This window comes from Myxocyprinus asiaticus, chromosome 4 (genome assembly GCF_019703515.2).
Source record: "Myxocyprinus asiaticus isolate MX2 ecotype Aquarium Trade chromosome 4, UBuf_Myxa_2, whole genome shotgun sequence".
NCBI classification, from domain to species: Eukaryota; Metazoa; Chordata; class Actinopteri; order Cypriniformes; family Catostomidae; genus Myxocyprinus; species Myxocyprinus asiaticus.
The window spans coordinates 14,202,949-14,228,097 of record NC_059347.1 but is presented as its reverse complement, the minus strand read 5'-3'; the positions used below and the strand labels follow the sequence as shown (position 1 = coordinate 14,228,097).

General features: G+C 40.2%; 1 protein-coding gene across 8 annotated transcripts; it reads left to right on the top strand.

Moving 5' to 3' along the window:
• Nucleotides 1-1,117: 1,117 nt before the first annotated feature.
• Nucleotides 1,118-23,002, top strand: LOC127439875 (phosphatidylserine decarboxylase proenzyme, mitochondrial-like). Of its 8 annotated transcripts, none has more exons than XM_051696155.1 (8): nt 1,118-1,223; nt 1,604-1,662; nt 2,570-2,724; nt 17,470-17,706; nt 19,052-19,190; nt 19,624-19,773; nt 20,003-20,163; nt 21,277-23,002. In XM_051696155.1, exons 1-8 carry the CDS (start codon nt 1,159-1,161, stop codon nt 21,499-21,501), a joined length of 1,191 nt encoding a protein of 396 aa, XP_051552115.1. In that variant the 5' UTR covers nt 1,118-1,158; the 3' UTR covers nt 21,502-23,002. The 8 variants fall into 8 exon arrangements, with proteins under 8 accessions (XP_051552115.1, XP_051552116.1, XP_051552120.1 ...); XM_051696156.1 differs by lacking the exon at nt 1,118-1,223 and adding an exon at nt 15,698-15,863 and having other exon boundaries at nt 1,602-1,662; XM_051696160.1 differs by lacking the exons at nt 1,118-1,223; nt 1,604-1,662; nt 2,570-2,724 and adding exons at nt 6,273-6,445; nt 15,655-15,863.
• Nucleotides 23,003-25,149: the final 2,147 nt, after the last annotated feature.

Genomic DNA, 25,149 nt, shown 5'->3' with positions numbered 1-25,149 from the left:
AATCTTTCATTTGTTTAAACCTAATTTAAAACATAATATATTTCTGATTTCCTTATTCGAGTTACTCTTCTAGTTTAAAAATCTCGTTTAAAACATCTGTTAAGTTTGAAGAAATATAATATTTGTCTCCATGTTGGTTCAATTTGAAAAACATTTATAGCATTATAAAATTTCATGTCAGTGTGTGTGTGTGTGTGTGTGTGTGTTAGTTACACCACCTGACTTGGTGAACAAAGGTGTTTCATATAATATTTAAAAACAACAGTGTTTCACTGCCTATTTATTCAAAGAAATAACAATAAAGGATTATTCCAAACAACTTATGCCAACATTTCTTTTTCAAGAATTTCAGCTTTTATTGAGAATGTCTCCGAAAGGTTATGCATCATTTACTCACTCTCATGCCAGATATGTATGACTTTCTTTCTTCTGCTGAGCACAAATGAAGATTTTTAGAAGAATATCTCAGCTCTGCTGGTCCATACAATGCAAGTGAATGGTGACCAAAACTTTGAAGCTCCAAAAATCACATAAATTATTATTATTAAAATCACATAAATGCAGCATAAAAGTGATCAATACGACTCCAGTGGTTAAATACATGTCTTCAGAAGTGATATGATAGGTGTGGGTGAGAAACAAATCAATGTTTAGTTAAAAAACTTTTTCCTTATAAATTCTCCTCCCTGCCCAGTAGGTGGCAATATTCACGAAGGCGGCGAATTGCCAAAAACAAAAGAAAAATGTGAAAGTGGAGATTGATAGTAAAAAAAGGACTTAAATATTGATCTGTTTCTCACCCACATTTATATCGCTTTTGAATATATAAATTTAACCACTTGAGTCGTATGGATTACTTTTATGCTGCCTTTATGTGCTTTTTGGAGATTCAAAGTTCTGGTCACCATTCACTTACATTGTATGGACCTACAGAGCTGAAATATTCTTGTAAAAATCTTCATTTGTGTTCTGCAGAAGAAAGAAAGTCATACACATCTGGGATGGCATGAGGGAGAGTAAATGATGAGAGTGTTGTCATTTTTGGGTCAACTGTTTTTTTAAATGGTTAAGAGAAACACTCCATTCCAGAAGTTGGCGTCAGTGCGCTTTCTGGTGAGAGGAACAGAGTCGCAGTCATTTTAACCGCATACAAGCAGCATGGCCGCGTTCCTGCGTACTGTGTTTATTCCCCACCTTGCTGGGACACGAAAGCGAAATAGCAGGTAAGTGTGTGATGTTCATTTGAGCTTGTGTAAAGGAATGTCACTTACATCAGACCTCAGTCGGTAAATGTAGACAGCTATATGTGTCAGGCTTTATTATCCCATAAATACCACAAACAGGTCAAAGTGACTGATCCTGAGCCCAAGGATCAGATTCAGCCTCGTTTCAATAAGGGAGCATTTGCAATCTATCTTACTTTTGATTTAGTGACGATAGCATAGCAAGTAGTCCTTTTAGTATTTAATCCAAAATCTAATTGCTGCCTTAGCAACACTTGAGTAGTTGAGATGTCATGTCAAGCTATACTATATTTGTCAATTACACGATTGCAATATTGTATATATGCTAATAGGACACTGTGAAATTCTCTTGTATGTAGTTTGCTGCTGCGCACCACCTCCGTTATCAGATGGAGTCATCAGAAGTCATTCTCAAAAGGTATGTGGCATTAACTGTATGCTTTTTCACCAAAGTAAATCAGTTGTTCGTCGTAAGAGCCGATAGATGGCGCTATCAAGCCTGTGTTCTTGCCGGCTTCTCTGGACTACAATGTCATGAAGCATTGCGAATGACACTGAATTAAAACGATGGAAAATATAATACTGTTGATTTTAAATTGTTCATTATAAGTATAGAATCAATCCATTTTAATTTTCGTGTAAAATATTCCGATATTTACAAGTATATAAGTAGTTTGAGTGTGTAACAAGACCAACTCGATTGCGTTATTGACATTACATCATGCGAGTGGGCGGTCCTTCGCGCGCTTTGTTTGACGCGATTCTCTGATTGGTGGATCTTTCTCTTCAGGATGCATGGGTAATGTAGTTTTTCACCAGGAATTCTGCTTTTAAACATGATTTCTAAGAAATTAAGTTGAAAACGTGGACTGACGGCTTCAAGAAAAGCATATCCCATAGATTAACAACCCTGGAGATCATGGTAGGTCTGTTTTAAAAAGTCTGAGTTATCGTTAAAAATGTATTCGTCTTTGGGAAAATGTAATGGTATTTTTATTTCCGGAACCCGACTGTTGTGCTCCATAGACAATTGAAAATACACAGTGAAGAGTCTTTAGGATTTAAACCTATGGTACCTAACCATTTAGACAACATCCAAGTCGCTAGTCGCCACCCATTTCCAATTCTCCATGTTTGATGCTAAATTACGATTCTACCGCTTATATGTTTCAGTGCATGGTGTTGTATTTGAATAATCATTTTCATGTGTGTTTTGTAAACATTTATGTCTGAAATTGATCTCTTAATATTTCCCTTAAATTGACTGTCACCTTAAATAGCCGATGAATACATTTAATTGCATGTTTCTGTTTACTTTATCTTAGGCTTTCCAGGACTTCAGGCCCGTGTACAGCCTCTTCCTCTTCTTATAGCTATCGGCGGAGGCTACATTGGATATGACCAGTATGAACGATATAAAGATCGGCAGCTGGAAAAGCTTGGCATTGAAGTGCCCCCACGGATTGCCAATGAAGTTCAGGTAAGGTGTCCGTGTCTGGTCACGGGTGCTCGAATCCCCGTTTCCACTGGTCATATCTTTGCAACCCAGCACTTACTCACACAAACGCAGTTTAGGGGCTGTTGCAAAACATCCCCATTGCCAAAGCATTGTCTGCTATATTCACAACCTTTTGCCCACATTCTAATTTTAGCCCTCAAGGTTCTGTGCTGTGAATTATATGCACCACTTTTGAGTTTAGTTGGGACACTGATGGTATCACAGTGTTTGAAATGTTCTCGATGTCTCTGGATACTGACATAATGCGGATTGAATGATACTGCAGATTGAATGCGGTTGTCATTCCTGTACATAACCGAAGACGAATTAAGCACTCAGAAGAGGAGTGACAACCGTATTTAGCTGCAGTGTGTACATGGCGTATCATACATAAAGTGTTTGTCCATGTCACTGTGCATCTCGGCTGTGTCTGGATTCTTTGAATGACTTTTGGCAAGGTTTGATATTATGTAAGATTGCAGTGATTTTGGATTCATTTCATGATGATGCATGACATGTTTTGGTGAAAAATGAAGGGAAGAGTTTCTCATAATTGGAATAAAACCTAAAAAAAACAAATTGACATACTTTTTTACTTTTTTTTTTTATTCTTAAAATATTTTGTTGAAGGATGAGGTAATAAGGTTCAGTGGTGTGTCATTAATCATTTTGTCAAAGCTTTGATTGTGAATGGGATATTGCTGTGTTCAAGTACAAGGTGCACAAATACTCCTTTGGTACCTTTAAACCTGAATGTGTTCATGTGACACTGATTGGAATGACAGATAACAAGCTCTTGGGGTGAAGAGCACGATTTTGGCAATGTGTTTTGTTTGACAACACTTGAAGACCTTTGGCTATTCTTATTTTCTTAATGCTCTACTGTCGAATAAAATAAAATCTACTGCCAGTCTAATCCTAGTCGTTCCACAATTTTAATAAAGGCAAAGGCTATTTGCACTTAGTGAAACCATGGTTAATTTTAATCAGATCAAACCTTTCTCTAAGCTCCTCAACCTTCACTGTGACCAAATCACTGGTTGTAAATCAAGCTCTCTGTTCACTTTTATTTATTATAATAAGTAGGATTAAAGGGAATACTAAGACAAGAAACGGGATGGGATAAAAGGGGGAATCAAACCCTGGTCCTTCCACATGAAAAAAGGTGCAGTTTGTCTTTATCATTTCTCTGTTTCCATAAGACTTTTTGAGTGCAAATAGTCACTCCGTTTAATAGGCTGAAAACCTTAATTTAATGAAGCCCCACAGTCAAATTCACTCACAGAGGACATTATTCAGCATTTTTGTTTAATTAAAAGGTTAAAGCTGGGGGCCTGGCTAGCTCAGCGAGTATTGATGCTGACTACCACCCCTGGAGTCCCGAGTTTGAATCCAGGGCGTGCTAAGTGACTCCAGCCAGGTCTCCTAAGCAACCAAATTGGCCGGTTGCTAGGGAGGGTAGAGTCACATGGGGTAACCTCCTCGTGGTCGCTATAATGTGGTTCTCGCTCTCAGTGGGGCGTGTGGTGAGTTGTGCGCGGATGCCGCTGAGAATAGCGTGAAGCCTCCACATGCTCTAGGTCTCCATGGTAACGCACTCAACAAGCCACGTGATAAGATGCGCAGATTGACTGTCTCAGACGCGGAGGCAACTGAGATTCGATCTCCGCCACCCGGATTGAGGCAAGTCACTACGCCACCACGAGGACTTAGAGTGCATAGGGAATTGTGCATTCCAAATTGGGGGAAAAAAAAAGTTAAAGCTAATATTTTTTCCAGTGCTGAACAAATTAATTTATGACAAACACTTGCTCGAATATCTGTAGGATAAGGATAATCAAAATCTTTGCAAAGAAATTTGTTTTTGCAACTTATGTCATCTACAATCAGAAACATCTTGGAAAGTCCTGTTATTTTCAAGTTCAGGTACAGAATCAGTTTATTACACACAGAAATCCAAAAATGGTGTGGATAACAATATTATTGGTACTCTAGATGTGTGTAAACAGATTGTATTTGATTTAGCATTAAACTTTAAACCAGCATCAAGATGTCAAATGTCATGGCTCTTTCAGCAGCTCACAGGAATGGTTGAAAAACACCAATTATATTTAACAATTACAACAAAACCTATTGTCCAGGATTTGTTTAGGATTTCGTTTTGTATTATGTACAACATGCTTTTTTTTCCTTCTTTTTTCTTTTAAGGACGTTTGATTTGCTCTGGAAGAAATGCACATTATCAGAATGTAATGCAGGAACCAATATTTTGGCTATGATTTGGCCAAAATCCTGACAGATTTGATAAATCTAAAACCGAACATTTATTTAATTCTGCTGTAAATTGTCCCTTTAAAAAGCATTTTAGTAAAAAAAAGTTCCTAATGTAAACAAAAGTCATTTAGTTATCCAGCAAAATAACTGCGATGTGCAATGTTTTGTTTTCTCTTCTATGTCCATTAAAGCTGGCCAGCTCATCTGGTTGTTTAAGACTCAGAATCACCTGAGATTCTGTTACGGTGTCACTGATATCTGATTGGACGGTTTTGCTGGAGGGATTTTCCTAGTGTGCTGGAATGCTTTATCTCCCTCAGTGAAGAGATAAACATCTGCCTCCAACGTGGAGCTACTGTCTGACGGTCACTCATTGTGACCCATTGATGACCTGGCGCCAGACAGTAGTACTGGCACACCAAGTTGTTCCGATGCAGTTAGGTCAGCTTTCAGAATCTCTAAAAAGGCAAACTTTGAGACTTTAACCATGACACAGTGACATTTAACAATAACAGTTAGTCATCCAACAGTGGATTCAGTCAGACATTGACCAAGTACTGATTTTCAATGGTATTAAGCCCTATGGCACACTTTAACTTCAAGAACAATGGCAAGATATCTTCTTTTAGGAGAAAGGGGGTTGGGCAAGACATAGGCCTATTTATGCAATGTCTGAGCAAGCAACAAACAAAGCAGCTCTAAAATGACATTATATTGATTTATATATGGGGGAGATTGGTTGTCCAACACTGAATAGCATTATCTAATTTTCATAGCCCTCCTGTGTGTTCTAAATGGGCACATGATTGTTTGCTTGGGATAAGTCCCAGTGGTTTCATTTCATTCTAAACATCTAATTTAAGTTTCTGTAGTAGACAGCAGCGGTCACGAAATAACAGAAGGTTTCAGTTTAACAGCTCAGATTCCAGATGCCGGTTGGATTCAAATCCAGAAAGTGAATACATTCTGACATAACAATCCCTGAAGTGAGGAATGATGAAATATCAAGCGACTGCAAGACATAATGAGTCACAAAGTGTTGCAACACCTCAATACAAGAATGCGTAGTAGCCTATTCATTTTATATCAATATTGATAAATCTAATCTATCTCACTCATTAGCGCTGGATCCCGGCAGGTATGATTCTGTTTGTAAATTCACTCCCATTTGTGTGTGCAGTTCGCTGTCAGGTTGTAAAATGTGTTGGGAGTGGGATGGCCACTATGACGGTGACTGATTAAATAGGAAGTAAAAGCTTCCACTCAGTGGTCTGGTTAATAGTCAAGGGCATTTCATAATCACTGAATGTCTTGAAAAGCATTCATTATCTGAGTACAGAGACTGTGAGCTGTGAGAAGAGTCTTCTACTGAAAACTAGAGGAAGAACAAAATACCTCCCATTGTGTCATTCTTTAGACACTTTTAACTGTAAGTCAGGTATTTAAAATCTGATCTTGATTTACATCATAAAGTAAGATAGTACACCTTATTTTTGATTGTTATGCTTTTTATCTGTAGATTTAGCAAGAGAAAAGTGTTGATATATTTTTCACGATTTGCTCATTGTTTGGGAGGTCTGTGGAACTGTTATTTTAGATAGGAAATTGTATTTGTACAAATCTTGATATGAGACACAGGAAGATTTACTTCCTGATTTACAGGAAGCCACACTTTTGTGTAAAGTTCATGTGGTTTGCTGACTTCATGGTTAAAGCATTGTCTTTTGGTTTTCCTTAATGAAAGCATAATTTCAGCATCAGAAATCTGAAGTGTATTGTTTATTTAATGACATGTTCCCTTTCAGGGGACTACAAATAGACTTATGACTAGCAGTCATTTGACTTGTTTTAGTACATAAATAATCATAACAGTAATATACATTGGTTCATGATAGTAGTTACAGATTTTCAGATCCATTGCTGTTTATTTATTCATTTCTGCATGTCATACACAACAAAGGAGCTACACAGCCGATTGTAATGATGGATGCTATGCAGGGCTGGGTTTTCCCAATTCGATTTGGTTGCAGTTCATAAGCTTTCGATTCCCATATTGATTCATATGGGTATATTTCAGTTATAATGTCCCTTTTACTTTTATTTGAAATAAATTCGCTCCCAGATAATGCTGTTAATTATAAAGGGGACCTTCTAACTAGGTACATTATGAAAATATTAGTTTTACTAATTATATTTTATCAGATTTTCATAATTTGTCACACTTTAGCTTTTTAAAACTGAGCAAATCCATTTGAAATTTTATTGCATATACAGTTGTGCTCAAAAGTCTGCATACCCTGGCAGAAATTGTGAAATTTTGGCGTTGATTTTGAAAATATGACTGATCATGCAAAACTGTCTTTTATTTAAGGATAGTGATCATATGAAGCCATTTATTATCACATAGTTGTTTGGCTCCTTTTTAAATCATAATGATAACAGAAATCACCCAAATGGCCCTGATCAAAAGTTTACATACCCTTGAATGTTTGGCCTTGTTACAGACATACAAGGTGACACACACAGGTTTAAATGGCAATTAAAGGTTAATTTCCCACACCTGTGGCTTTTTAAATTGCAATTCGTGTCTGTGTATAAATAGTCAATGAGTTTGTTAGCTCTCATGTGGGTGCACTGAGCAGGCTAGATATTGAGACATGAGGAGCAGAAAAGAACTGTCAAAAGACCTGCGTAACAAGGTAATGGAACTTTATAAAGATGTAAAAGGATATAAAAATATATCCAAAGCCTTGAAAATGCCAGTCAGTACTGTTCAATCACTTATTAAGAAGTGGAAAAATTGGGGATCTCTTGATACCAAGCCAAGGTCAGATGAAGAATGAAGAATGCAATGCATTGGAAAATCCATATTTTTTTCTGAGTCTTAATGTGATGTAATTTTTAGGAGTTTGTTGGTGTGCCTAGGTTTATAATGAAACTGATTATGAGATCAGAAAGCATTCATCAGAACATTTAGAAGGTCGCTTGCTCTTTATCCTTCATTTGTGAGGGGATGATAGAGAAAGAGTCAAAAAGAGAGTGTATAGGGGAGGGGGATGGGTCCATAAATGGAATTCAGCATCTACCAAGCACATGCTGACAGGATTGTCTGTTTACAAACCCTTCACTACTCCCCCTCCGTTTCATATTGCTGCCTTTCCAGCAGCACCAGGACTTCGAATTCAGTAGCGGCTTAGAGGAGAAGGTGGACCTATCCACCAGCCAGCCAATCAGACTTCAGCAGCCAACACGTGATCAGCAGGGGGGCCCCGGGCCGAAGGCACGAAGGGAGCACAAGAAGGGCTAAAGCTTGTGAAACGCACTAATCCCCTCGCAGTGATCATGTGTCAGCCAAGCCTGAAGAAGCAGCAGCAACAAAAGGGGCCGTTGCGGAATGGTGCGGGGAAATGGTGAGATGCTGCAGGTCTTTGCACAGCTCTCCCACTTGCTACAATCTACACAGAGTCAGGGTTGATGTGCGGCGCCTCCGACTGCTGGGCTCCTCAGCAGGAGCAACAGGGGAGCCCTCATACGGCACTAACAACACCGGCACTGGAGGCCCTGGAGCCCCTGGGGGCTCATCTCAGCTCAGCCACCGGAATCGATTCAGGTACCGGCAAGGAGTGTGTGGTGGTAGGACTTGGTTCGGATTGAGAATGCATGTGGATGACGGGTGAATTTAGCTGTGGCGGAGCTGTGGAGAGTGTGGCGGAGAATGAATTGGATTTAGAACAATTGTTGACAGCGCACTCGGAGTGAGCGAGGACAATTGAAGGATCAGTAGGTCTGAAAAGTGGGTGAGCGAGAGGGGATTATGGAGACCTTGCACGAACTGTGGGCTTTGAGAAATTTGTTTCATGTGAGTGGATGTTTTTTTCCCCGCCGGAGCCCCCCAGAAAGCTCTGCAACCCTGTTTGGCTTAATTGCGATGCAACGTTAAGCTTTTGCGAGGGCAACATTGCAAGTGTGCCAGTTTAGGCAGAGAAATCTCTCAGATCTGAATCGCTCTTCATCCAAAGCAAACTGCACAGTTGATAAGGCTCTAACCAGAGCAGATGCTGTTCCCCGTGTGTGAGCGAAAGAAACTGAGAGCCAGTGATTGGCCAGTGTGTGCCTGCAATGAAGAAACAAGGGGGGCTGTTTAGAAGAGAGTGTGCATGTGCAAGAAACATTGGCGGATGCTAGGAGTGTGATTTCAAAGAATGTTTACTTGTGTCCTCAATGACTATTAATCTGTGCTGGACAGGTTGGGGGAAGGGCAGGAACACTCTAAATTCTATTGAATGGTAACCTGATACTGCGCTCGTAAAAACCAACAGCCATTGTGCAGATCCATTGAGATGCATGACTGATAACTGTATTTGCCAACCGCTAGAATTAAGTTGAATAATATGCATTGCAAAAAGTGTTTGTTGTGTGAAAGGTTAGAAGTGCTTAATACTTGCAGAATTAGCACAGTTCTGTAAAAGAATGGATATATGAACCAAACAGGATTAATTATTAATCCAGGGTAAAGTATGAACCGTGTGAAACATGAAACGGGATAACCCAGGATTCCGTTTACCCGGGGTTTAGAATAACCCGGGGTTAACTATTTCAAGTGTGAAAAGCCCTCTAGATAGCTACCCAAGAGAACCAAATATTAAGAGAGCTAGCTAGATAGTTAGCTAGCTAGTAAGCCTATTGGCAGTGTACAGACTTAAAAAATTAAATTAAACAAAAGGTTAAATAAAAACATTTTGACTGTTTTAGACGCATAAAAACAGAGACCCATACACAAGAACACAGGTTGAACCAATAAAGTGTTCCGTATCTGAACCCAAAGATAGTTGCCTCATCAAAGATATGTGTAAACTGTGAAAATAGCCATGTCTCTGTCTGTGCTGGTGGCGGAAGCATATATGAATCTCTTTAGTTAGGTTACATCAACATTCAAACTTGTGTAAGCAGACAATTTTTGACTAATAGTTATGTTGATAAATAACTAGTAATAACCGTGATTTGGTCTGGTATAAACTGGGCATATTGACTGTGGAATGCCGTTGTGATATCGTCACAACCAGCCCAGTATATGGAATGAAAGATATAGAAGCCTCACCAAAGTCAAATTATGTCCACTAGCAAACAAACAAGATCAGTCTTGGGATTTTAAGAATCGACATTGGAATAGTTCAAATGAAGATCGTGATAAACCATAAAATCTATGTTTTTATCCAGTCCTAAAATTGTAATAATTAAGGTTTTGGTAAAAATCCCTAACCTTGCCAGTGCCCCCATGTCAAGAGGCCTGCCCCACCCTCCTAAATTGGAGTGGTACAATGGTAAGAGTGGTATTCTCATTTTTCATCCTCCTGAGAATTCAGTGACCCCACATCATAATAAATAGACTTAACAAATTATATTTAAACAAAACATCAATGCATTATGACTACATTATAATATTTAGCAGGGTAAAGTTTAATTTAAGTTAAATATTTATTAAATATTCGCTTATGGTTCATAACAGATCGTCTAAAAAGTCCACACACTGTGCTAAAATGTCACTGGTGACCAAGTGTTCAGTGCAACTGCCTTGCATGTTCTGTCTTAAATACTTATTTTAAAAAAAATTACACATTCTAAATATTGTAAATTGTATGTATAACTTACACTGTAATTTGATTAATTAATGAATACTTGGACATCTCTGACAGTTTTAGTGCTGTGTGTGGAGTTTTCAGATAGAATAGAATAGAATCTTTTATTGTCATTGTACATGTACAACGAAATTAAATGCTATCCGATCAGTGCAACATTAAATAAATTGCAATAGGTATATAAATATAAAAGAGCCTCTAAAAGTATCTTTAAAATAATATATAAAAAGAAAAAGATTCTAAAGTAAATTAAAACACATTATACCACACATACACAACAGTTCACTGCACGATACATCTCCTTAATATTCAAGTAATGTTTAGTGCTGCTATTGCTTTTGGATAAAAACTGTTTTTTAATCTGTTTGTTCATGTTTTCATTGTCCTGAAACGTCTGCCCGAGGGCAGCAGTTCAAACAGTGAATGTCCGGGGTGAGATGGATCTTTAAGTATATTCTGGGCTTTTTTGAGGCAGTGGGAACTGTAAAGATCTTCCAGGGAGGGGAGAGGGCAGCCAGTAATCTTCTGGGCGGTAATGACGACCCTCTGGAGTGCTTTCCTCTCTGTTTCTGTGCAGCTGGCAAACCACACACAGATACAATAAGTCAGTATGCTCTCTATGGAGCAGTGGTGGAAGGACAGAAGCACTTTTTGGGTGAGGTGGTTCTTCCTAAGGATCCTCAGGAAGTAAAGTCCCTGCTGTACCTTCTTTACCAGTACTGTGGTGTTAGTGCTCGAGGTTAGGTCCTCCTCTATGTGCACGCCCAGGAACCGAAAATCCGTGACCCTCTCCACACATTCCCCGCTGATGAAAAGGAGATGAATATCCATTTTATTTTTCCTGTAGTCTATTATCAGCTCCTTTGTTTTGGTGGTATTAAGGACCAGGTTGTTATCCGTGCACCACACAAACAGCCGCTCCACCTCGTCCCGATAAGCGGACTCACCCCCCCCAGAGATGAGCCCCACTACGGTGGTGTCCTCTGCAAATTTAATGATGCTGTTGCTGGAGTGGGCAGGGGTGCAGTCATTGGTGTACAGGGTGTAGAGTAGGGGGCTCAGCACACAGCCCTGTGGGGCTGAGGAGATGTGGGGGCCTACTCTCACCCTCTGGGAGCGATCTGACAGGAAGTCCTTAATCCACTGGCAGATTGAGTGAGGTAGTCCCAGGTTTACCAGTTTGGTCACCAGTCTGTGAGGGAGTATGGTATTAAATGCAGAGCTAAAGTCCACAAAGAGCAACCTAGCATAGCTCCCCCGCTGCTCTAGATGGGTCAGGGCAGTGTGGAGAGTTGTAGCCATGGCGTCCTCTGTTGACCTATTAGCTCTGTAAGCAAACTGGTGTGTGACAAGCGTGGGTGGGAGGTTTGAGATTATATAAGTCCGGACCAGTTTCTCGAAGCATTTCATGACGATAGGAGTAAGTGCCACTGGACGGTAATCATTCGGGCAGCTGATGTTGGTCTTTTTTGGCAGTGGAACTATGATAGAGGACTTCAGGCATTGTGAGATAGTGGACTGGAATAGGGACCAGTTGAAGATCTTGGTAAAGACCCCAGCCGGCTGGTCCGCACAGTCCATCAACACCCGTCCCAAAACAGCATCAGGTCCCGCAGCTTTCCTCGGGTTCACCGCCCTCAGTATGCATCTCACCTCATGCTCCTCCATAGTGAGGATGTGGCTGCTGTGGACTGGTGGCTGTGATGTGGTTGCCTCCGGTTGCTCCACCTCGAAGCGGGCAAAGCAGTGGTTCAACTCCTCCACCAGTGAAGCACCATCGACCGCAACTGAGAGGTTTTCAGATTTGTAACTGGTGATGTGCTGGACCCCCTGCCAAACCTGCCTTGTATTATTGTTGTTGAAATAGTCCTCAATCTTCCTTTTATAAGCAGCCTTGGCCTTCCTGATGCCTCTTTTCAGGTTGGCTCTGCCAACGCTGTATTGTGCCACATCACCAGACCTGAAAGCGGTGTTTCTGTCCCTAAGCAGGCACTGGACTTCTTTCGTCATCCAGGGCTTCTGGTTGGGATATACCCAAATACACTTGTACACAGTGACAGTGACAGTGACAGTGCTTAATATAGCACAGGACAGTTGTTGTGTATTCCTCCAGGTCCTGATGCTCAAAAATGTCCCAGTTTGTTCTCTCAAAACAGTCCCACAGCTGATGAGAGGCACCTTCGGGCCACATTTTAACAGTCTTGGATGTGGTAAGAGCACTTTTCCTGAGGGGGGTGTATGCCGGGATTAAAAACAGGGACATATGGTCAGACTGGCCCAGGTGTGGTAGTGTTTTAGCCCTGAGCCCCTGTTTGATGTTGGAGTAAACCTTGTCCAGTGTATTTGCTCCTCTATTAGCACACCTTACGTGCTGATGGAATTTAGGGAGCACTACTTTTAGATCAGCATGGTTGAAGTCCCCCGTTATGATGTGAACAGCCTCAGGATACTTGCTCTGTTGCCTGCTAATGATGTTATATAAATATCCAAGAGCCGAGTTAGCATTAACATCTGGTGGAATATACACAGCAGTTATCATGACCACAGTAAACTCCCGAGGAAGATATATGGGCCTGCATTTAACAGTCAAAAACTCCAGATCTGGGGAGCAGTGACTGTCTACAGTTTTAGTGTTAGTACACAAACAAGCATAACCCCCCTCCTTTGCTCTTACCAGAGTCTCTGGTCCCATCATGCTCGATAGCTGAATCCGGAATGAGTGAATGAAGCCAGGACTCTGTGATTAACAGAATGCAACTGTCCTTAATATCCCTATTCGTTGCAACCTGTAGCTTCAATTCGTCCATTTTGTTTGCAAGGGATCTCGCACTGGTGAGAAATATACTAGGAAGTGGTGGCTTATGTGCCCGCCTCTGTAGCCTCACCAGCACACCGGCCCTGCTGCCTCGCTTTTGCTTCCTGTCCATGCGCCACCTCCGTCACCTGCCTGCGGGGATGGTAATCCACAAAGAACCCGGGCACCTAGCTATGTCCATCGGGATGTCATGGGAGCGGAAAAACTCGGCTGTAACAATCCGCTCGCTACGTAGTCCTATCTTTAGGAGATCGTGCCGGCTGTAGATATTATTTGCCCAGCAGAATGTCATCAAGACGAGTAACAGTACATACATAAACAACCAAACAAGCAGCGAAAGGAGAGCACTAAACCGCTGCGTCTATGCGTGCCACCATTGTATCCATTAAGGTTTGGATGGTCCCTTACAAGCGCTAGTTAATGAAAGGCCATAGGAGCATTTTTAGGCATTAGTCAAAATGGTCTAGAACCACCCCTGCTGTGCAGTGATGTGAATCATTACTCCTTGATTGTGGTCTGCTCACATCGTGGCCCATGTGACCAATGTTGTTCTCCCGAACTGAGACCATCGGATAGGATGTACAGGTAAAAGATGTTCTCTTGTGCACCTTTGTGAGTATACCTAAAAAACGTATGTGACTCTGAGTGTTTGTGTTAGAGCGTGTATGGCTAAGTCTTCTTTACCGACAGGTCAGTGCAAAGTTTCATCCTGATTAGGATGGGCACAGTATTATCTGTAGATGGCCCTCATAGCTACAACCCCACTGTCCCTGTCAACTCTGCTGGTGCTGTCATCAAATTCAGGGCAAAATATGACCCACTTTACTAACACACTAAAGCTAATCTCACTTTAGCTAGAAGCACAAGCTCTTAGTGTCATTCTCTATAAAAAGCTCCAAGGAAATGCAGTTAAACAAGGCGATTTGGCGATTCCATCAGCACGACCAGGATAAAGGTGCAACATGTTTTGCATGCTCCCTCCCTTCCAGTCGCTGTTTTGATCTGGACGAGCACCAGTTATCCGCCCTCACTGATGCTAAAAATAGCGCAATGGTGACAAAAAATAAAAAATAGATTACTGGTGGGTTTAGTAGTTCTGTTTAAAAGTCCCACTTGATGTGACCTACTTGATGGAGGGCCAACATAAACCGCGCGCACTCGCATTAGTTGAATGGTTTTATGTTGATAAAAAACGTGTGGTTTTGATTCATCTTTCTCTCGCTCACTATGATATTAAGGATATTTTATTGAGGCCGCCCCAGTCCGATCACCATTTCTAGAGCAAGCGTAACAGGAAGGTGATGATAAACCTTAAATGAGACTAAAGGTGTTAAGCAGGTGGAAGCAGCCTTTGCTTAGAGAGAGTGACTGATTTAAATGGAGCTGAATGGAGACAGGACATGAATATCAGAGTGGATTTTCAGTGGGGTTTCAAAGTTGGACACAAAAAGAACTAGGATTCTATTTTAAACCTGGAAAAAGTAAAAAAAACAAAAAAAAACAAGAAATGTTATAACAAATTTAATTGGAAATAACATTTATTCAAAACCAGATTTACTGTTATAATGGAATAATGTTAACACACATAATGTTTGTGTCTCTTGTGGCTATACTTTTTAAGATGTATTTTAATGTTTATGGACCTACCCCCATTCACTGCCATTGTAAGTGCCTTACTGTAATCACATTTTTTTATAAATGTGAGACTAGTCCAAATTATTTTCTGTGGTAATCAACATTTAGTTGCTTTGGATGAGAACATCTGCATATTCATAAAAGTGAAGTATAGTGATATAGTCATTATTGCTGTATTACAGTAAAAATGTCTGTTAGACAATGATGTTTATTAAATCAGCATAAAATTCTACCATGATATACTTTACCATTCAAATATTTTTTTTGCATTGCATTCATGAGAATTAATACAGCTTAATAGTAAACAATGCAAAAAAAATAAAAATCTCAAGGGTCCTAAAAATGAGCTTCGTTTTCTTTGCTTAATGCTTAATAGTAAACAATGCAAAAAAAAATAAAAATCTCAAGGGTCCTAAAAATGAGCTTCGTTTTCTTTAAGCAAAACATTCTTTTTGGGGGGGGGTGACCTGGACATGTTCTTGACAGGTTTGTGATTCACCCCCATTGCATCTCTGGACCCTTTGATTTCCTTTATTCTCCATATGTGTCTAGCTGGGAATTTTGTGCACTGTGGCATCATAGCTGTGTTGTGCAGGTTGCAGTTCCCACAACTGGCCTTGCGGCGGCGTCTAGGACCACTGAGCTGCATGTCCCGGTCTACCGCCCGCCTTCGATTATGGCCTCTGTCCTTCCTCTACTACATCCTGCCCTTCGCAGCACTCAAACCTCTCGCCAGAGTAGGCTGGAGGCCAACAAGCAGAGTAAGTACAGTTGTAAACATCAAATAGAGCCCAAAGACCTTGTATGATGTGTGTGTTTGTGTGCAACATCTCACTATCCAGAGACATCGATATCCATCAGTGTATAGTAGCCCAATGGGTTTTTCAATTCATTAAACACAACTGATGTCTGAGATTATGGCAATATTATGGGCAACTTTTATCATCATTAGTTTACCTTCATGTCGTTTCAAACTTGTATTGTTTTTTTCTTTCTTCCATGGCACAAAAAGGAGAAGTTAGGCAAAATGTAGGTCTCAGTCACCACTCAATTTCATTGAATGGAAAAAAAAGATGAATTTAAAGTGAAAGGTCTCTCTCTTTTTTTTTTTCTTTTTTTTTTAAAGAATGTCGTGCAGATTTGGAAATATGACAATTATGACCGAATTTTAGTTTTTGGGTTAACAAACCCTTTAAGGTAGAACATCCTGGATAACATTGATCTGGGGTCATGTCTCTGTATTCATAACCCAGCGAAAGGAAGCTGCAAAACTGATTTGAGGTCAGCAGAAAAGGGCTGCTGGTATCAGCAGATGGCTGCTTGCATATGGACCGTCTGAGCTCCATTGGGGTTGATGTGAAAAGGGCCATTGTCCCCTGGTGCTGCACTGAACTGAGGAGTACTTTGTCCCGATGAGGGCACCGTGCCACAGCGGTTCTGACACCACTATTGTCAGTTCCCATGAAAATTGCCAGTCAGCCCATGCTGATGCCTACAGGAGATATAGTATCTCCAGTGGAAGACAGGAAGTTCAAACAGAGGAAAATGTTAATGTCACATATTTGAATATTTATTTGATGTTAAAATAGAAATCGAAAATAAATTAAAAACACTTTAGGTTCATGGTCTCTACTGGGTCAGGCAACATTGTACATCCTGCCTACACTTCCTGCTTGTTAAACCCATAACTATCATCTACAACCCACGACCCTTTAAAACCCTGTGAACTGGAGTGTGTCCACATTTAGCTTTCTTTCTGTCGGCTGGGATTGAAGCTGACTACAGTAATCCACTTACAGCTTCTGCCCTGCATATAGAGGTTGAGATACAGGGCATGAGCTGTAAGTGGAGTCTATACTGTCTGGAGCACTGATCTAGTATCACTCCATTATTATTACCAATAATGATCAGCAAGCTACAGTGATCCTGGACACATGCCGCTTAGAGGGTGACAGAAAGCCACATACAGGTGCAGGACATGGTACAACATATTACATATGACATCAGTTTCCAAGTTGGAATTCTGTGGGGTTACGTTTGCATTCTGTTGCACTTGTCCAGTTTGGAAATCCAACTCAAATGGAGCACATCAATACACCAAACACTCCCACAATACCTTTGATATGTCCTTAATCTAATGCTTCAAAATGCATTAAACCATAAATCACACATCTGGCAAACTGGAATGCAGCATATCTTTTCAGAAACACTTCATTCACAGGAATTGTAAATGTGACCATACTGTATCCATGGTCACAAACAGCAACTATAATACTAAAAGTGGAGAGTCAATGGTTTCATGATCGCAGAACATGGATGTTTGGCTGCTTTGTGCATGGTGTCCTTACTCTCTGTCTCTGGGTGTAGGTTACAATCTACAAGTCCATACCCACTCGACTGCTGTCCAGAGCCTGGGGTCGGTTGAACCAGGTAGACTTGCCCACCTGGTTACGAAAACCTATCTACAGCCTGTATATATGGACGTTTGGAGTCAACATGAAGGAAGCGGCCGTGGAAGATCTACAGCACTACAGAAACCTGGGCGAGTTTTTTAGGCGCAAACTCAAACCTCAGGCCCGTCCGGTGTGCGACTCGCACTGTGTGGTAAGTATGTTTTGTAACTAGAGAAAAATACATTCTTTAAATGATAGACATTCATGTTATCCTATTAGGGGTGGGCACTTTAGATTTCCATTCACATCCTTTCATAGACAGGCGAATGCATGAGAAAGGGTGTGCAAACATATGGATTGCATTTTTCCTGCGAACCAAAGTTCAGGTTTGGTGAATTTTGTACTGCAGATTCATATAGCAACCTTTCGGCTGAATGTCAAACATGGAGGAAACTCTGCTTTTGGTGGTTTCACATCAATATATATTTAAAAGAATACAAACAAATGATTTGCGATGCCACAGGACAGTTATGGTATTTTGTAAATGGAGATTTCAACTTGAGCCCAACCGATATGGGATTTTTTAGACCGATACTGATTTTAGAGCGGGAAAATTCACCAATTACTGATATGGTGGGTGATATAGTAAATTTTTGAGCTGGAATGAAAACAGACCTTTTCTGTGTGGATTGTGCAACGATTTTGCACCGATATGACCATTCAAAGGTACTCAGAAGGCTGCTTTCGTAAATATTTTTATCAAAGAATGTTTGACATTATTAGTATTATTATACGTTGTCAACCAATTCTAGAAATGAACACTGAAAAAATAAATAATAAAAAAAATACAATAAATAGCTAAATAAACATTAATAGTACTGTTTAGTATCAGTCCACTGCTGACCATTTAAATAATGAATTCAAATAGAATAAATAGCTAAATAAGCATCAGTGCTGTTTAATATCAGTCAAATTCTGACTATTTGAATACTGCCAGTCAATTAGGGGCAGGTTGTAAAACAAGAACCATTTACACCTGCCGAGTCAAGAGATAAACAGCGGCAGAGTCAGCTCTGTAAACAGTGGAGTCGGAGCGCACTCTGCTGGACAAACTATGTTATGACACTATTCTAAATAACCCCAAGCATTGTTTTCTGCATTATATGTTGTGAAAAAAGTTTGCATATCTATGCATATCGGAAAACATATATCCTGATACCGATATATCTGTGAAAGGCTAATATCCGATAAATCGGTCGGGCACTAATTTCAACACTGGAGTCGTATGGATTACTTTTATGATGCCTTGATGTGCTTTTTGGAGCATAAAAATTTACAGCTACAGAGCTGAGATATTTATAAAAAAAAAAAAAATGTCTTCTGCTGAAGAAAGTAAGTCATACACATTTGGGATGGCATGAGGGTGAGTAAATGATAAGAGAAATTTCATTTTTGGGTGAACTATCCCATTAAACGGTGAAAGTAAATTGGTTTCTCAATTGCATGTAAATGTGGTCATTGACAAATGAATCTATGACTTGTCATTCACCCTATAGATTAGCCCTGCTGATGGCAAGATTCTTCATTTTGGTCGTGTGAAGAACTGTGAGGTGGAGCAGGTGAAGGGAGTGACCTACTCCCTGGAGACGTTCCTCGGGCCACATACCTGGACTGAGAATTTCACCGTTAACAGAAGTGAGTCCTTTATACTAGTGGTTCTCAACCTTTTTCACTAAAAGGTCCCCCATTGTCCCAAGACAATTTTCAAAGACCCAGAATCTAGAAATGTCCCTTTTAAATGACCCAAGATATTTGTTGAGGATTGTAACGTAAACGCTGCATAATTAAAGTGCTTGCAAGGCAGTACAGGCTCCATTTAAAGTTGCCTTATTGATAATTTCAATATTAGGTGTGAAACTCATTTTTTATGATGCTGTTAGGGATTTTATATATATATATATATATATATATATATATATATATATATATATATATATATATATATACATATACATTTTTTTTTATGGAATGGTTTGCAGAAAATGTACCTTCACCCTGAAAGATATAACTTAAATAATAAAGTGTCCCGAGATATCTCGCACGTTTTCATTACTTTCGTCCTATTCAGATGAGGATGACCCTGGCACGTTCCAGGATTCCCTAGTCACTAAGGAGGGGAATGAGTTGTTTCACTGTGTAGTGTATCTGGCTCCAGGAGACTACCACTGCTTCCATTCGCCTGCAGACTGGAGGGTGGCACACAGACGACACTTCCCAGGTCAGTGGCATTTTAATCGTATGTTTCTCTCCCTAGGTTTTGTTTTGCTTTACTTTCTGAAAATATTTTTTGCTGTCTTTTAAATAGATTTATCACAAGGTCTTATATGCTTAGGTTTTAAGCGTCTTTTCCAATCTGATGGCGACTAAGCAGTTCACGATACTATCAGTGTGTGGTTACATAACTGAATCACGATGCGTGTGGTCTGATGTATGTATTTTTGTTCTAGGTTCTCTGATGTCTGTAAATCCAGGAGTTGCACGTTGGATTAAGGAACTTTTCTGCCATAATGAGCGTGTGGTCTTGAGCGGGGAGTGGACACATGGCTTCTTTTCACTCACAGCTGTAGGAGCCACAAATGTGGGATCAATACGCATCTATTTTGACAAGGTTAGAACTCGTGTTTTTTTTTTGTTTTTTTTTGTAGACTAAATCATTTATCAAAATTTAACAACCTCACCTGCTTGCTTTCATTTGACTTGATGAGAGTGGCATTTCACTTGCAATTCTGTTAGCGCGTAGCAGGATGCGACCTCATTGTGTCATGACCCTGCTTATCTAATAATAAAACATTTATTAAATTGCATACTTGCACTAAATTTAATGGGTTTGGAATTTCTTTTCTCTCTTTCTTTTTTTTTTTTTTTCATATTTATTTAATTTCACAGTATAACTGCTTCATACTGTTCTGTGTGATTATAAAGATGCTTAGTACAGGTTAAACCTTTGCAACAGGGCCAGCAGGTGTCAGTGGTCAATAAACACCCACAAACACACAACAGTCCTCTTGGACTCATCATAGCCCAGTCCATTGCATCGCAAGTGCAACACTATCAGTTGAGCTACCGCACAATTTGATCACGCTTGAACAAGCTTGTACATGTAGTTGGGTAAGTAATGCAATCGTTAAAATGTATCGTCTAACAGGTCATACACTATAGTAAATATGTCATAACATTGCATTGTGTGAGGAACAGGGCAAAAAGTAAGTGTCTATGAGCTGATAATCTGCCGTTTTACTCATGATTTGTGTGAAAGTGAATAAAAGTCATTGTTTAAGTGCCTCTAGTGTTCATTTCACTAGGAAACCGCTGCGATGCATTCAATAAACATCGTAAAAATCATTTTGCAAAAATGTAGGATAAGTAATGTGATTCAATGAGACCAGGTTGCCTAATTGGTAAACAGTCAGATTTAGCACCAGTGGCATAGCCAAAGGTGGGCTGGGTTGTGCCTGGGCCCACCCAAATTAGAACCACCCAGACTTTTAGAGATTTTTTTTTTTAACTTCAAATACATATTTATAAAATAGTTAAAAAATGCATAAATTCTGCTTACTGAAAGTGTGAAAAAATTGTTTGAATGTGCCATGTTTCTGATGGTAAGTAAAATTTGAAGAAAATAAAATTTGGGTGAAAATTTGGCCCATCCATTTTTTAGGCCCACCCAAAAGTAATTTCCTTGTTAAGCTTCAGCATTAACTAAGTTGGTTTTCCCCTTTAGGAACTACGCACCAACAACCCTCGCTACAACAAAGGCTCTTACAATGACTTCAGCTATGTAACGAACAACAACCAAGAAGGTGTGATGATGAGTAAAGGAGAGCACCTGGGCGAGTTCAACTTGGGCTCTACTATTGTACTGTTATTCGAAGCTCCACAGAGTTTTACCTTTAGTTTGCAACCAGGCCAGAAGATCCGTTTCGGAGAACCTCTCGGAACAATGTAATGCTGACGAGAGAAGAATGGATTTTGTCGTTGGACACGCTAATCTGTGTGCAGATGCATTCAGGGTTTTAAGAACTAATACTCTCACATTTGCAGAGATGTACTCTGTTTAACCTGAGATACATGTGTGTTCATATGTACTCACCCAAACCACCACTGTTGCATTATTGCCATCGGGTTCTCCCAGTCATTTTTTAGGGGGGTTTACACACTTTTGTCCTTTTGTTGTAATGCAAAGCTTAGAACATCAAGTTGTAAAGTTTTGTTTACCATGAATGCCATCCAGCTTTTTTTGCTTTTCTATTTTGATAAAGGGTTGTTGTTTTTTTCTGTTTTTGCCCATATTGCCTTTGGCTGGAGTCAATGTAGAAGGGTTTGAAGAGTCAAGGATATATCCACCGTTGACTCTGCAAGCATGGGGATACACCTCCCACTCGTAAAAAGAAGGAATGTACAAGAGATCATGGCTTTTTATTTTATCAAACCTTCTTTACTTTTTACCTTTATTATATTTTATCTTTATTATAGTTTCGCTCTTTTAACGATAAAATCATTGCCACCTTTACTCACTAATGAGAGTGTTCTGGAAAAGTCAAACAATTATCACTGCCATTGTTCTCTCGTTTTTGAACTATGCCTTTGGATGTTGATCTAGTGATTAGTTGGGAGATCAATGTTAAGTATTACACTAGTAGAGAAAGCTTCACTATGTTTTTGTCTCAATTTGATTAGTGCCAAAAACGCAAGATATATTTTTACTAACACACTTTTTTTGCCCTTTTGATATGAATCAAAGTACTCTATAAACATACTTATACTGGGATAAAGACATTCCCAATTTCCCCCACTCTGGTCCACACATGTAAAGATTAGGGGAAGGACTCTGGTACCAGAAGTAAGGGCCTCTGGGGTAGATTTGTTTTGAATGTGTTAACCAAACACTTGAGTTTTTCTTTGCACACAAGTGTGGAAGTTATTAATTAATTTAATTTAACATAGCCATTAATTACAAGCTAGTTCAAAGCTAAAGAAACATTTCATTAATACATTTTGAATATTATTTAAAATGTTGTTCTGTAAAGAAATTTGTCTATTGTCAAGTCTAAAACTAGGAAAAAGTACCATGGTATTTACTGAGTTTTGCCATGGTAATACCATGTTTGTTTGTTTGTTTGTTTTTATGATGATTTTTGGTGTTTGTTTGTTTTTGTTTTTTTCCGGGTTCCCACTCCCTTTGATCAATGAATTTCCATGAACTTTCCAGTTGATTAAATATTGTACCACGAGGCTCCACTCCACCAAGAGAAAGCCAAGGTTAGCAAAACAAAACATAACGCAGCGGTACACTGGCGAGGAGACAGTAGGCTCTATTTCTATGGAGGAGATGCTTCAGTGTGCTGAATAAACTGCTTTTGTGAGGAAACAGCTCATCACTTAATTAACTGACCGCCTGTCCACTAATCTTCAACATGTTTTACAATAAACAATCCTTTTGGAATTAACTATGTGTGGAGTTTACTATGATAAAATTGCTGATTTATAAGAGAAGACATGGACAGTTTTGCAACAGGTAGGTGTCAGTTTACGGCTCTCACCATTCATTTGTATGGTATCCGCAAACGGTGACTTATTGTCGCAAAATGCTGGTTGATCATTACGCTCTCTCCTATGATAGGTGGAGGTTGATATCTTAAAAAAATCTCTAGTAAAGCCGTAGAGGTTCTAAACTTGTACCATCTGCAGGTAAAGAGGGTTCCTCAACAATCAGGGTTATATTGTAATAAGCGCACTCCCTCTGCTGGTGTCATAGCATCCTGCAGTCACTAAATACATCTCTCCTTTGAGAACTTAGCCATTATTTCGGTCAGAATTTCCCCTAACCACTTGGATTCAGGTGTAGTATTTTTTATTTTTTTTTAGTTCACACTCTTGTCTATCCCTTTATCCTCGCATCCTTGTAAGAAGCTACTCTGAAAAGCTGGAAAACAAGTTTTCAGCTAACGACCCTGCGTCAGTGTGGAGTGGCCTGAGAGACATTACTAACTACAAGACACCATCCCCCAGCACTGTAGGAAATCAACAACTGGCTGACGACATGAATGTGTTTTACTGTAGATTTGAAAAGCCCAGTCTCACACCCCACACTCGCTCCAACCTTCACATCACACAGACATTTACACCTCCTGCAACCCCCCTCCACCCTCCTCCTGCTACTCAACCTGCACTTAAGATCTGTGAAGAGGATGTGTGTCGGGTCTTCCAGAAAAAGAAGACAAGGAAAGCACAGAGCCCAGATGGTGTTTCACCCACTTGTCTAAAAGCCTGTGCTGACCAGCTGGCCCCCATCTTCACACAGATCTTCAACACATCACTGGAGCACTGTGAAGTTTCCAGCTGCTTCAAACGCTCCAACATCATCCCCATCCCAAAGAAACCCAAGACTACAGGAATTAATGACTACAGACCTGTCGCCCTGACGTCTGTGGTCATGAAGTCATTTGAGAGACTGGTGTTGGCCCACCTGAAGGACATCACTGGACCCTTTCTGGATCCCCTGTAGTTTGCCTGTCAAGCTAACAGGTCGGTGGATGATGCAGTCAATATGGGACTGCATTACATACTGCAACATTTAGATAGACCAGGGACATATGCAAGGATCCTTTTTGTGGACTTCAGTTCAGCTTTCAACTCCATCATCCCTGCTCTCCTATGGAATAAATTAACCCAGCTCTCAGTTCCCACCTCACCAGCTTTCTGACGGACAGGCAGCAGTTGCTGAGACTGGGAAAATTCACCTCCAGCACATATACAATCAGCACTGGTGCCCCCCAGAGATGTGTGTCCTTCCCACTACTCTTCTCCCTGTACACAAACGACTGCACTGCCAAGGACACCTCTGTCAAGCTCCTGAAGTTTGTAGATGACACCACTGTCATCAGCCTCATCCAAGATGATGACGAGTCTGCTTACAGAAGGGAAGTTGAATATCTGGCTTACTGGTGCCACCAGGAGCTGAACACGCTCAACAGTAGAAATGACAGTGGACTTTAGGAGAAACACCCCAACACTGACCCCCCTCACCATTCTAAACAGCACTGTGGCATCAGTGGAGTCATTCACGTTCCTGGGCACTACCATCTCACAGAACCTGAAGTGGGAGACCCACATTGACTCCATTGTGAGAAAGGCCCAGCAGAGGTTGTACTTCCTTCACTAGTTGAGGAAGATCAACCTGCCACAGGCGCTGCTGATACAGTTCTACTCAGCGGTCATTGAGTCTGTCCTCTGCACTTCTATAACTGTTGGTTTGGGTCAGCTACCAAGTCAGCCAAGTACACCTCCAGAGTGAGGAAAAGGGCTGGTAAAATCCCTCTTGACCCCATTCACACAGCACACTACCTTTTTGAACTGTTGCCCTCTGGCTGGCGCTACAGAGCACTGAGCACCTGAACCATTAGGCACAGGAACAGTTTTTTCCCTCCGGCCATCCACCTCATGAACAGTTAAAATTGCCCCCATTACTCTACATTGTGGCAATACAATCATATGCATATTCAACTATTCATTCATATTTATATTCCATTTATATTTATTTGACATATCCTACCTCTTCTGCATAATATATTAAATCACCTTGCACATAGCATAT

Excerpts from the sequence above, each read along its gene's own strand:
- LOC127439875 (XM_051696154.1), top strand. The coding sequence starts at position 8,424 with ATGGTGAGATGCTGCAGGTCTTTGCACAGCTCTCCCACTTGCTACAAT. Across the intron at positions 19,191-19,623 it reads GAATTTCACCGTTAACAGAA|ATGAGGATGACCCTGGCACG; the intron begins GTGAGTCCTTTA and ends CGTCCTATTCAG. Across the intron at positions 19,774-20,002 it reads ACACAGACGACACTTCCCAG|GTTCTCTGATGTCTGTAAAT; the intron begins GTCAGTGGCATT and ends TTTTTGTTCTAG.